This window comes from Ptychodera flava, chromosome 9, assembly GCF_041260155.1.
Source record: "Ptychodera flava strain L36383 chromosome 9, AS_Pfla_20210202, whole genome shotgun sequence".
Taxonomy (NCBI): Eukaryota; Metazoa; Hemichordata; class Enteropneusta; family Ptychoderidae; genus Ptychodera; species Ptychodera flava.
This window is the reverse complement of record NC_091936.1, coordinates 39,376,872-39,391,615: the sequence shown is the minus strand read 5'-3', so window position 1 is coordinate 39,391,615 and position 14,744 is coordinate 39,376,872. Positions and strand designations below refer to the sequence as shown.

Genomic DNA, 14,744 nt, shown 5'->3' with positions numbered 1-14,744 from the left:
GATAGCTTTACAAAATGTCCTTTACATGAATATGTACAGCTGAAACACTGAGTCATTAGAGGAACAGTTTAAACGCCAGCAGCTGTTTCCTTGTTTGTACACTTAGGCATTTCTATTTCTCGGTTGCTGAATCAAATCATGGCATAAAAGCTTCATTTTGACAGTATGTCACACGTTCATGTTTAGCACAAGTACTGGTCTGTCACAGGTACAGTGTAACATGTCCTTGTGTGACCCATCGGTTGTTAAGAATTGAGCATCAGTCAAGCTACAAAGTAGGTCACAGCCCGAGAAGATGCCAATTGCATAGCTTAGCGACAGACTACATTACTGCTTTATCGGACATGTACATGTAACTAGTTCCTTTGTTTTTCATTTTGGTCTGATATTTTTATGCCAACTGATAAGAAGGCATGTGTAAGCATGTGTTAACTTTATGCAATGATTGAAGATTTGACTCTTCTTGTGTCATTAGCCGTGTCACTAAATTACTAAAATTACAATATTTGATGTGTCGTTTCCACCCCACCCCCTACCCTCTCACCCCCGTGTCAACACAGCTGGATCATAAATTTACAGACTTAATATAGTTATGCGAGATCAGCCTGACAGTTCAACATTTAGATGGAACATGATCAAGATCTTGCTCATATCGAAGCTTGCACAACTGACAATAGAAAAGCATTCATTATGCATTAGAGAGAAATCTGTGTCTACCCTGATGACTGATCTGTATGGCCTTGCACAGTATTGGATTTTGGATTTGCTTCGTGGCAGAATGCGTATGTCAGTTTAGATGTGATTCTGACAGAGACTATCTATCTAAGCGGATGTCAGATCGCTAGAATTCTTTACAGCTTGAAAAAAAAAATTGTTTTGACGAGGCCATAATCTAGACATTGTTCATCAAGATTGATATGAAAATATCCTTTTTAATGAATTTTTCTTTTTCTTTCTTTCTGCTGCTTTAATATGAGTGAAATTTTTTGAACTGCATGTTTCAAAAACCAAAGCAAAATAATATAATGCATGTTAGGACTTGACATTTTTGTGATTCTGTTGGTGTTAACCTAGATTACAATCAGTTACATGTATGCAAATCAGCTGTTTCTACCGGAGGTGGTCTGTAAGTTGAACGCATGAAATTTCAACAACGTCAGGATTTGATATAACCTACCGTATACCTGCTTCAGATGTTCAGATTGGGAATATTTTGTCATTCTGTACTGTATTACATGCTAGCTGTGGATAGAATATAAAAGCCACCGCTTCAGTAGGAAGTGACACAAGGTTAGACAAAGAGGCATTTCAATAACAATGAAACAAGAAGTTAGCCATAGTCATTAATGTGTGTATTCTGCATTCCTTTCTTTCCCCTTGGCGATAACAATTTTAAATGAATTCTTTCCCAAAATTATTTGCCAGCTTCTTTAGATATTTATAAAGGCTTTATCTGTTGTATGTATCCAAGATAATCATCTAACAGTGTTTGTTGTGATTGGTAATGTTTAAATGTGCTTGGTTCATATAGAAAGCATATTTAAGATAGATTGTTCTCTAAGTAAGAATGTTGGATACCTGTTTATTTTTACTCTCTGCCTCAGTAACTATAATTTGTCACCACACTGACACGGAAGTTCAGCTCTTGCTATAGAAATAAGAAATTAAAATAACATCAGGGTAAAGAGGTGACTGAATGTTATGTATATTTGGTGATAATGCTTAGCCCTAGTCTCCCATCACAGTATTGTCGTGTTTTCCGATGCAAACCTAGACCATGGGTAATTTATTTACTTGATCTTGAGCTCTTCAACATCTTCAATTAAAAGCAAACATCCATATATTTTGTACAATGTCCGGTAAATTACATGCTGGTAGTCGCATGTGTTTTACTCCACATATTTATATTATATACACATACACATCCAACAATCAAGGCCAACCGTAAATCATACAGGTAGTCTGATTATTTGCCATGCACTGAATGATGAATTGTATGAAGAGAATTAACGATAATTTTTTTACTTCATTGAAAAATCAATATTGTTTGATCAAGTGTACTGTTACCGTACTGTGTATGTGAAAACAGACAAATCCATACATTTGTAACAGTTGAGCGTCTTCCACTCCACTGTCCATGACCAAATCAAAAGCTCAGGACTTTGTGTTGTATCTAAGGCTACACTCCCTCTCTGTCTTTTGTTTGTAATTTGTTAATGTGAGGAAGAGTACATTGTACTATCTCTGAAAAAATGTAACAGAATTCTACTCTGTTGGGGTTTGCTTCCCGCTGGTGTGGATGTCCTCCAGGTTCATCATTTCAGCTGAGGCTAAGTCCCTTTTCAAACTATGCAGACGGATGATGCTGGGCATTAAATTTTAAGCATTTAGAGAGGCAAATACACTTTATCTATGAATAATCATAATGGTATCATTGATGGTAAGAAATAATATACAACTGATGTAATCAGTAAATAGAGATCGTTCTGTGTACGTGTTGGGCTCTCAATCTCATCTTGTAATGACAGATGATTGTTACTATTAATGTGATGTTTCACTTTCAATGAAACATTTACTATTTGTATCATCAAACAATTTCCGATATGAAACCCATCATTGTCTTTTATAAAGTATCAATTTAGACTCTTATACAGATGTGTATTAGCATGTGGATATGGATGTAGTAATAGCACATGTCCCAGACATTTAGAGAACTTGGAGTTAAAAAACCCCTACAAGCATTAATTAGAAAACAAAAAGATGTAAACAGACACAGATCATAAATAATGCGTTGTGTACAGCTATTGAAACTTGTATTATGGTATGACCTTTGCAAAGGGTACATAAACACATGCAAAGGTAACTCAAATTTGATTTGTCTTTCTTTGGAGAGTTGGTCTTTGATGCCAGCACCTTCATTTTATTTTTAGATTTTGCTGTACTTCCGTGTTGACATTGGCAAGATCTACATACGTATTATCCAGCCTGTTTTTTCTCCTAATGAAAATGCATTGAGAAGGGTGTGGCCTTCTGCGGAACATGTCCTGTAATTTCATTGTACCTGTTTTGACCGCCAGTGTTGTACACACTACATGTATGATACATGTTTTGACTCAGTGTTGTATACACTATGATGTAATCAAACTTAGCAAAGTGGAATCAATTGAGCTGTTTAAAAGACACTGAAGTTGCTGTCAGACTCTGTGCAATGTCTGTTAGCCATGATTACATTACGTGTAGTTGTGATGATGAAATGAGTGGCACTGGAGTAAACTGTACATAGGAATTACTGAACATATAGTATAATATAGTAACTGGGAGTACTGAAAGTGCATCTATTTTGGTGTTGTGTGTATTGTTCATGAGCATTGGTCTAAAGTCAAGCTTTGGATACGAGAAATGTCACTTCAGTCACTGTCAATGAATAATTCTGTACTGTAGCAACATTGAAAAATCCCCTAAACTGTTCACTTGAAAATTATTTTCTGAACAATTACATTCTCTAGTATGTGTAGTTACAACCATCAAATGCAAATCATGCATGTATGCGTATGACATACATGAAGTGTCAAATAAGAAATCTCTAGCATTAGCACTGTTTTCATATATAGTACATAGTATCAGCTAGGAGGGGATCGTGAATTTGTCTCGCTCAGCCAACTTTTTGGAGAGCTGTTCACTCCACACACTACTGTCCATCACATGAATGGGTATGATTGTACACACATCAGTCACTTGTCGCCCTATGCAAAAGAATGATTTATGTTGACTGATGTCTGTGAAACAGAGTGATAATTTTATGAACTGTGTAGAAAACTTGCAAATTTCCAAGCGGTCCTGATGTTGATATGCATAGTACATCACAACAATATGCTTAATTTGTAGTAATGACTCATATTTTGTATCTTTGGTCATTGGATTTGTTTCCCAATATTCCTGTATTAATTTTTTTATCAATTTTCATTTTGTTTCAGATGAGACACCATGAGCTGAATGAAAATTCCATTTTTCCACTAATGGGCTGACGCGGCATTTTTGCAGCCATTAAGTTCATTACCATATGTAGGGAAATAAATGTGGGTCACCTGAGACGTTATTATTTGTGAACTGCGTCATTGCTATGGCAATCAGGTAATTAGGACATCTGAGAAGGAGACTGTTGTCTATTTCTCTAGATGTGACCACTTTGTTGACAGTTTGTCACCGAATACCTGTCACACTTGAAAAATGTCAAAGAAAGAGAAAACGTTCAACATAGCAGTGGTTGGGTTGTCCGGCACTGAAGGGGAAAAAGGATCGCAAGGTGTCGGCAAGTCCTGCCTCTGCAACCGCTTCGTCCGACCACGTGAAGACGACTACAGCAGTGAGCATATCTCGGTGCTGAGTCAGAGTGACTTCGGTGGACGCGTAGTCAACAATGACCACTTCCTGTACTGGGGCAGCACGGTCAAGAAATCAGATGATGAGGAGATAGTGTTTAGGATCATGGAACAGACCGAGTTCATTGATGACACGTCATTCCAGCCACTAAGGGGAACCAATACCAACTCGTACTACAAGAGGAGTACAGCCACAAAATTGACTTCAGCAGAAAAACTCATGTATATATGTAAAGATCAATTAGGTAAGTGGTGTGTGCATATATCTGTGTGTGTATCATGTGGAGATGAGCGACTAATGGCCCAAAGACCAATATGAATTTAAGGATGATAAATACCTTTTAGACACTTTCAGATTTTTATTTTTTTCTCAGTTGAACATGTCCCAACCCCAATAAAGTATACATTTTCTGAAAGCCCTGATATAGAGCTATCCGACCAAGCACAGTGCACGGTCATTATTTGCATATAAGTCACGTGACAAGCGTTTTGCTGAACCTTCCAAAAACCGGTTTTCCCGGCCTTATGCGAACACGCTGCAAGATTTCCGTTTGGAATTTCTTCATTGACAAGCCTTGACAATATCCTTCAAAACCGTGTCTGCGATTTTTTCTCGGAGGCTCCATTCAAATTATATGGCGTGATAATTAAAATTCCTTGAAAAGCACCTTCGTCCAACACCTTTAAGAGCGCATTAAAAAATAACAAAGGCAATAAAGGAAATCCCAGACACGGATTTTGAGTTCATTATGTTTCCAATGGACGGTGTGAATTTAAGCAGCTAGTGTTTGTGAGCGCGAATTGACGAGGGTGCCAAAGAAGGGTACTTCATTCACACATTGAATTCGAGAAAAAACGCAAAAAACAATGTTTTGATACTTCTACGCTACGGCATTTGATAATTAGACGTGCACGAGCCTCAACAGGACATACTTTGTTACCAAGTGATGAAAAAAGTCCCAGGAAAATAAAATAAATCGCGGGAAAACTACCAATTTTTGGAGCCTTGCGTGTCGACACATCGCCACCGCGAATGGCTTCAGTGGGAAAAACAATGACGTCAGCTGTCATTACTGATAGCGGGCGTGTCCTAAATTCATATGCAGATAAGCTTGTTTTCGTTCCCCAGATCACACTCCCCTAACACGCTGTATAGACATTGCAGAACCGTAGACTTGATAGCGTACTATCGCACTAATTGCAAAGTTAATTCTAGGACGCGCCATTGCGCAATACAATCTCGCATGGCCCTCATTTCTACGTTTGACGCGCCACTAAGGGCGCAACATTATATGAATGGTCGAACACGCAGAGTTCACATAGTTTATACATTCGCGTAGCTCCCCGAAGGTCATTACCTCTGTTATAGTGTGACATGTTAAAACGATTCAGTTACCTATCAACCTTTGCAATTAAATACCCACTACAGCATATATGGTGGTATATAGGAAGCTGGGTAGAAAGGACTGATGTAGGGGCAACGGTGTTTTGGAGCCGTACGCATGTGGCATGGCCGATGAATATAAAACAACGGCACTGGCCGCTGCGTAAAGGTGGAAAGCCAGTCGACACTCGATTTTTAACGCCGGTATAGTTGATGAACCCAGGATGATCGGGCAGTCCCTTAAATTGAAGCGTTTGCAACGTCTACCGTCCATACAAACGAAACGTTGAACACTGCAAGGAAAACGTCCATGATCGTTTTGAAGAGCAACACATTTTAGGTCGGACACATCTCGTTTTCCAGAGTAGCCAGGTCTTTGCATAGAACAACACCGCTGTGTAAAACCCTTTGGCCAGAACCAATGATCGTAAATTTGCTAATACATACGAGTTATGTTTAAAAGTTGATGTATCGATCACTTTATTTAGGTCGTACGGGTTACAGTCTCGTGCTATATCAGTGTATGAGTAGCCTAATTGTCGATGCGTGCAAATCGAGGGCCACTCTCGGAGAAATCCTACCGGTGCGCTAAGCTTTGATCATGATCGTTTCCACAGTCAAAATCACAGTCCTTAGCAATTTGTACAGTTGTTCAAGTCCGACATATCAATAATTCATCACATAAGTTACGTAAACAATTGAATCAAACCAAACGGTTTGCTGTTGCCATTATTGGGCCTGTTGCGTACGTACAAGGGACAACTTTGCAGTAGGCTTGGTTGGTTACGGGGGCCCAATCTCCAGTATTCTCCTTTTCTTGACTTGATAGACTATTGTATTTTCTGCAGAAAATTCAAGGTTTTTACATGTGTGATGATGATGGCCCCCGATTTTCTAAAATGGCCCCTTTGGGCAGGAGTTGGGGGCCAACAGTGGCCCGTTGATTTTAAATCCTAGAATGAACACTGTGTAATTGTTTATCTAACATTGCGAAAAAGACGTCAACCACCGTAAAGCGGCGTGTGCAGGCTCCGATCAACCCTAAGCAAAGAGTGATAAAACGTCGCACTGCTGAGAAATCGTCGTTGACACGATGTCTTGACCACACTAAGAAAAATGACTTGCTTTCTGGTGTAGACTATGTCTGGAACTGTACGAATACTTGTTTATTGGACTAGGCTTCGACAAACATCTAATTACGGTTTATTGTTTACAGACGGAAGTAATCCTGGTGTTTGGAGAAGTCACAGCACGTCATTATGTAAATTAGCTAGTGCAACGCAACGTTGTGTCACTCAAGATGGATTATGGAAATAGCAATGCAAATGTGTCCACAATGTTTACCAAAGCTCCCCGATTAAACGGGATAGCCACGTGCATTTGTTTGATTTTTAAAAATCGTGAATTACATGGAAACCATTCCTTATCTTGAACTGGCGACACATCTCAATTCTGGGTCTTACTTCAAGGCGTATTCTCAGAGAATTTTGAAAATTTGACAGAAAAATGAACGATTTGGTATTTATCATCCTTAATCCAGTGGTCCTTCAACTTTGTCTGGGGGCCCTTATCTCATTCTAAATCATAGATTGATTATTGTTCTCGTTATCCACTGGTGTGTTGGACCACTAACAGTAAAACAAATGAGGTCTCGGGCAAAAACATTGATGCATTGATGATCCCAGACCTTGCAATACTGAATTTGCTAACTTTTGGTGTAAGTTGTATGTACAGAAGAGTTTGTACTTTATCCTTGTGGGCCAAGTTTTCCTTTGTCACTTTTTCAACACCCAATGTCTCGGTCATTTAACGATCTATTGCAACAATCCAAATCCAGAAATAAGGTACAAGACAATCTATGCCAGCGTTGTCCGAAGGATTTTCTGGTAGAATGGCAGCTAATTTGCATAACAAGAAATGTAATTGTTATGGTAATGAGTTTCTGTTGTTTACCTAAAATTAAAGTGTGGTGGCCACCACTCTATAATTGCTCTGGGGCGAACACTGCAAGCAAAATACTTCTACCGGTTTATGTTTGTTAGCGTCATGGATGAGATCTGGGGGTACTCATACATCTGTCTGTCTGTTTATCCATATGTCCGTCCACAGCCAAACTTTGCTATGCCTGGACTTATTTCATTCAAATTTGGTACACTGACAATGTATTATAAATGCATAATGCACATCAAGTTTAGTTTTTGAGACAATGTGATATGGTCGCCAAGCGTCCATTTTGTTACTATTTTTCCATGTCCAGATCTGCTTCACAGGCATGCCTTAAACAGTGTCATTCAAAGTTGGTATAACTGTAAGGGCAATTACATATGCACTTCAAGTGTGGGAAACTGATGCCATCCAATGTGGCAGCCAGCGGCAATTTTTTCACAAATTTTTCATGTTCAGTGTTTACACTGATTTCATTCAAACTTGGTACTTTGTACTTGGACATTGCACTTTAGCTTTTAAGCGATGAACAGTTTTAAATAATTCTGGAGTCACAAATTGAAATCAGTGGCACATTGTCATTCAACAATCATAGATGAGAACTGTTACTATCCAAGCAGGGGTGAACTGTCCTCACAAAAACAGGTGATCCAGCAGGGACTGTGTCATTGATGATGACTTGAGTAAAAACGTTTCTTTGCAATTTATGTGGTTTTCACTGGCTTGGACATCGGCAGTATTTATGCAAGACTATGCTGCAAATGTACCTCTACACAAGTGTAATAAACTATATTAAATGTTTGGTATGTGTGACCTGAATAGCAATAAAGAGAGGTTTCACATCTCAGCCTAACAAGGAAGTAAAGCCTTGACCTCTGATAACCTCTTTGTGTTTCCCCACGGCAGTAGTTCCTCACAGCCAGGTAGAGTACCTTTATTCGTGTTCAGTTGCTGAAATGAGGCCTAGCACTCTGGTTGAATTTAAAAACTTGCATAAACATAATGCAGTAAAGTTCTATTCATTAACAATAATGTTTCACCTCCATGCATTTTAGATTAAGAATATGTGTAAGGTGTGTTTCTTCAGGCCAAATCTGGCTTTTGTATAACATTTCAGGATTTGGTGGTCACCAGACTACAATGCACATGTATGTACAGTGTTCATGCGGTCAAGTTTGCTAGTCTTACAGGCACTCTATTTTGCACAAACTGTTCATGTACGTGTATATTGACATTTCTGGTCTGTCAGACCAGCGGTCTGGGCAGAGGGTTACATTCACCCGTCTGAGCAAAGAACAAGAGCGAGAGAAGGTAGTCCGGGACCCCTTTCCAAATGCAGGAAAATTAAATTGTGTTACCGTTGATGTTGCCCATTATCAGCTACATAGGTTATGGTGATTTCTTCTCATTTGCCATTCAATTACCGATGCCCAGATGGTGATTAGCCCATAGCCAGTAAGAGAGCAATAGCAGAGTATAAATATAACGTTAGCAACCTGTGTTGGTCCTTGCTAACTACTGGACAATATCACCGCTGTCCTACAACTTTGAATACATGGTCCACACCAGATAGTTTGACGATGTTGCTTTCAAGGTTTGCTTGGACCTTGGCATTGATGTTGTCAACTAGCCGAATGAGTGTAAGATGTGAAAATTGTGGAAAATAAAAGATGCAGGAATTGTTGATAACACAAGTTGGTACATTCAGTCATTTCATTGCTACTACTGTTTTCAATTCCAGGTCTAGAAACAGAGTATGAGCAGAAACCACTGCCAGATGGCAAAATCAACATCGATGGCTTTCTCTGTGTCTTTGATGTCAGCACTGTGCACAATCGCACCCTTGAACAGCAAATAAAATTTCTAGATGGCCTGTTTAACCAGCTACTCAAGACCAAGAAACCGGTCGTGCTTGTAGCCACCAAGTGTGATGAGGCGGTAGAGCACTATCGGAAGGAAGCGGACAGGTTCGCCACAAGCAAAAAGGTACACATGATTGAGACCTCGGCCAACGAGAACGTGAACGTGGAGACGGCATTCATGTACCTCGCGCAGCTGATTGACAAGAGGGTCAAAGCGAAGATCGTTACATATCACGATGCCTCAAAACACCAAAAGCAAATCATCGAGGCGGCCACAGAGAATTACAATGCTCTGCTTCAGTCGCGGGTGACTAATTATCACACCCTCTGGAAGACAATGCAAAAGGAATTTGAGAAGGAGAAAGAGTTTGAGAGGTTTGTTGAGGTGCTAGGCCAGAGACGAGCAAAGCTTATGTTTCAGAGACATATCAAGAAGCTACATGATGATCACCTGACGAAGAAACTTTTCAGTATTTGAACACTTTACCAAAGGCATTAGACGACTTACTTCCTGATGTTAACGAGATAGCCGGGAAGTAAGTACCGTTACTCACAACCTGTTCCCTGCTTAATTAACCCTTTCCCTGCCAGACAGTATCACTTCCCCATCGGCCAACTCAGTGAAAAGCGGTATCGAGCCAAAATCATCTGTATTTCTACCCATTTGGCTTGGTCTGTTCCAACAGCTTAAGTCCATAAAAATCATGTTTACAGTATCTGTGATTTCAGGGACCTTCAAATAATCAGTTTTTGGTTAAAATGCAGCAAATGGGACATATTGTGCTTCATTAGTTTTAATGAACTTGACCTGATGATGAAATATGAACTTGGCAGGTAAAGGGTTAACAGACTGCATCACTGCCAACCAGATTCTGCACATTTAGTGCGGGTCTTACCATGACCTTGCAAACAAGTGGGTTTCTTGGCAAAGTGTGAACGTGGGCCTGTGTGTTTGATACATGCACGCTTATGGATCTATGGTTTGATTAGTGTCAATTGTTGAAGAATAGCATTGAACAAATGCATGTTACAGTAATTAGAATCGCCATCTGCAACATACATGAATCTACACTTCTTATGTGTTGCCATAGATTTTCGTGGAAGGTCACGCTGGGTCAACTGTTCCACAATCGTGCAAACAGCAGTCGACGAAAAACTATCATTTAGCAGTTCATGTATGCGAAACATAGTGATACAGTTGAGAATGCTCACAAATGTTGTATTTAACTAAAAATAATGAAATCAAATGAGGCCCTGCTTGAGTTTGCAGCAACATGATGGAACGATTGATGCTGTGACCTTTCTTGAACTTTATATTGATGAATTGCCAAACATATTGTAAAACGGTAAAATCTTTCATTGGAATTTGAACAACTACAGTGCACTCTACCAGCATGCAGGGCCTTCTGAGAAACTTACACTTCCAAATACATTGTCTGTCTTCAGGATAAACTGGCTTTCCCATCCGCAGACACACTGCTCGGTTACTAAATCTTTCAGAAACAGCATGTCGGATTATCCTTAAGTTAGTGCAAGTGTCAAAATTTAAAGACTTTAACTTTTCTACATTAAATCATTCCTTTTAAATCAAGGGAGAAAATAAGGGGTCACCGTGCAAAATTTTGTACCAGAGAAACAAATTATCTAATATTTCCCAACTCTCTAAATTCAAAGTGTCCATCATCCCTGAGTTAACTCAACAGGTTAATAATGATTTGTCAATCTTCACAAAAAAGCTAGCGAAAAGTAGTTATTCAGTGAGTTTCAAAATGAACACCCTACAAATGGCAGACCAAAATAGTATTGTAAATTTGAGAAGACGAATATATGTCCCCGAGGCACATTCTATCCTAAGTGCAATTGAGGCAAGTTTTTTAAACATGATCAGCAACATAACTTCTAGCAATTTATTCAATTCAACAATGTGCAATATACTCGTTAGAGTTGAAGGCAAGATAATGCTCCTATAACATCTAAGCTTTCTGTCTGAATGCAAGACTGTAAGCTTTACATGTCTTGATGAAGGGCCGACTCTGACAAATTTCCAGAAATTTCCAAATTAAATCAAAGAGTGCAGAAAATTGCTACTTACAAGGGTATGCTGACTGTAAGTACTTTTGTTTGTCTAGGCAGTGGAAGGAGTGCCATGAGATGATTCGTAAACACCCAAACTTCGACAAATGGTTTGTCATGCTTGAGGAGGGTGAAAACTGGAAGGAAAGTGACTTCATCCACAGAGATGACGAAATCAAGATTCCCTTTGATGTCCTATCGCGCAACGAACCAGAAACAGAGAGGGGCTTCCGGGATCATATCAACAGATTGAATGCAAGATTGAAGAAAGAGAGGTACGTCAGCCTTTATTTCTGTAACGGCAGGGACAATAGGTTGTCTAGGATTTCTTTTGAGTGAAGCTTCCACAAAAGTGCTACTTCTGTCGATCAGTGTGCAGACACCGTGTGAGGAAATGATTCCATCATGTCACGGACGATGAAACAAACAAGGAATAATGAAGCAAACAAAAACATTACATAGATGAATGAAACACATTCCGAAGGACTTTTATTTCTTGTTGCTCTGATGGGTGCCTAGATTAAGAGTTGTAATCATGAACCACTGCTATGATGCCTTTCAACTGATCATTTGCTGATTATGAAAATAAAGGGACCTCTTGAAAGTGAAATGCACCGCCGACATCAAGATTCCGAAACGTGGAACATGAAGCTGATTAATATCCACAGTAATATTTTAGAAAAGCTGGCAATCTGCAATATGGGGCTTTTCTAGGGTAGCCTTTTATGTGATAAGTAGAAATGTATATGTGCCCCCTAGGATAATGTTTAATTGTAATATGGACCAGTGCGATAACAGCAAGGCTTGTGTATATTGGTTATTGTTTATCTGTGGAAAGCTATTCTCTCGGAGGGAAGGCTTTGCATTGATAAGCCTCTTCATCTCTATGTTGCTATACAGAGGTGCAGCTCTTCTCCAGTGCAGTGTAATAGAGTTGTGCCAAAATCTGGTTGTGAAGGAATTTCAGTAGAAGTAATCGCATTGATCACCAGTAAACTCATGCTACAGATGTTTAATATTTTTGGGCTGTAATTCTGACAAAGCAGTCCTCCAAACAATGTAAAAATTCACAGGTATTTAGTGCCGACAGAACAAAAACACAGGCAAGAAGGATGTAAAATCATGATTAATATGTTTCTCCAACACTGCACTGTACTGCCGCATATAACCAGAAAGCATTGGCTGTAAAAAAGCTATAACAGGTGATGAATTGGTAGAAGTACTATCCCATGAAAAAGTGTAGCTTGAAGCTTTCTCGGGTTTTTCTAAATTAACTGTCACAATATGAGTGTGGCAAGAGCACCTCCGCTGTATTGTTGACTCCTGGTTTCTGTGTCGGTCTTTCAGGATGAAGGCAGAGTTCAAAAAGCTCCTGGAAGAGACAGGAATGATCTCAGCGGGAAAGAAGTATGAGGATATTACCGTCTTCTTGCTGGAATCGGAATGCTACCGAGAACTCAATGATCAAGAGAAGAAAGAAATCTACGACACACACCAGAAGGAGCTAGGCGAGCGTGCAAAGGATGACTTCCGTGAACTTATGCTGGAGTACTCAGAGGTGTTTGCCAAGCTGGACCCCAACAAGACAGTATCAAAGGATGACTTGAAGAAGATTCATGAAGCACTGAAAAGGGAAACTAGGTAAATGAGAACTGGCAACATTTATTATGAATGAAAATATCAGAAAAAAACAACAGCTCCCAGTTGACATGGCAAAGGCTTGTCTATCATGTTACCCTGCATAGTTTATCTGTAATGAAGTTCAGAGAAGTTCATCAGAAGTGGCCTGCTTTAATTTTTGAAGTTGCTTATATTGCCTTTTCTGCTGTTGTACCCTTTCTGTAGGTCTTGTCAGGATAATTGGATGAAAAGATTAAATTTGATATATCTAATGTCGCATTCATAAACTTGATTTTGTGTCTTTTAACAATTTAACTGTAATTATCACCTGTACACCAATATTGTGTAGTTATAGAACACCACCAGGTTTTTCTTGATGTTTGAAGTAAGGTGCTTCTTCTGTTTGTCATTGTTAATAATTTATAATTGTTGTTCTCAGGTACTCTGCCTTAAATTTCTTAGATCAAGACAGAGATGTCCTTTTACTCAGACATATTGGATTCCTCCATAACCCCACCAAGGAAACTTGTCTGAGCAGCGAGAACTGCATTGACAACCTGGTGGAAAAGTGCTTTGACAGCAATGCTCACAGGTAAGCAATCCAACCTCTTCTTTGGGTTTTTTCTTCCCATGTGACTGAGTGAGAACTGTTGACCTCGCTACTGATCTTCTCTGCTTCTGTAGTTTCTATGGTGACTGGGGTTACTGCTTATCTGTGTTTTGGGGTCAGGCTGGCATGAGAAAGATAAAAACAATAGGCAGCTCAGTTTTGTTTTGCCTGTGTCGCAAATAGAAACAGATCAATGACAACGTCGAGTGGCTTGTTGCATTTCTTGGAGAGTGGGTGCATTTAAGATGAATCTGTTAACCTGTGCTGTGTGGAACTTGCCTCCCACAACATCCCCATTATAAACGTTTTGGCTGCCAATAACCCACAGAAATGACATGCAGAAATGAAACTATTTTGAAATATCAGGAAATGTTTCCAAAAAAATTTGCAGAAGATAATAAAAAAATTGCAAGCTTTTTCTCAGTTGCTGACCATAGCTCTATTTCTTTCTCTTCCGATAACATATACTAATAAACCCTTTGAAGGAGAGTTAGGTAAGGAAAAAATCAAAAAACACTCCAGTATATCATGCACCCTCATTATATTGCCATGCTAGACTTGTTTCTATTCTTGCATAAATTTCTGTAACTTCTGCATTGAATCTCCAGCCTGTTCTTTTTTAAGTAATCGGTTTGACCGCTGTTAAATGCTTGCGTATCGCACCTGGTGTATAATGGATGGGCTGAAAAGTCATCGGTAGTGATACTGTCTAGTGCTCTATGTCTACGGTGGTTCATGTCACCGCTTTTGTAGGCAGTGTGTGAATGTTATTATGTGTGTAATTGGTTAAAAGGTAAAATATGTTTATTTTTTTCGTTTTACAGAAATCCAGTAAATTATCCTTTATTTTGCATGAGTTATGATTTTAATAT

The 14,744-nt window shown here is 39.2% G+C and overlaps 1 protein-coding gene across 1 annotated transcript in view; it reads left to right on the top strand.

Annotated features, from left to right (window-relative positions):
- The window catches only part of LOC139141311 (rho GTPase-activating protein 5-like), a 64,466-nt gene that overhangs the window by 11,415 nt on the left and 38,307 nt on the right, over nt 1-14,744 (top strand). The window contains 6 exon segments of the mRNA XM_070710938.1: nt 3,975-4,624; nt 9,449-10,033; nt 10,036-10,105; nt 11,699-11,917; nt 12,990-13,283; nt 13,702-13,854. Coding sequence (XP_070567039.1) covers nt 4,228-4,624; nt 9,449-10,033; nt 10,036-10,105; nt 11,699-11,917; nt 12,990-13,283; nt 13,702-13,854 — 1,718 coding nt within the window. The 5' untranslated portion in view covers nt 3,975-4,227.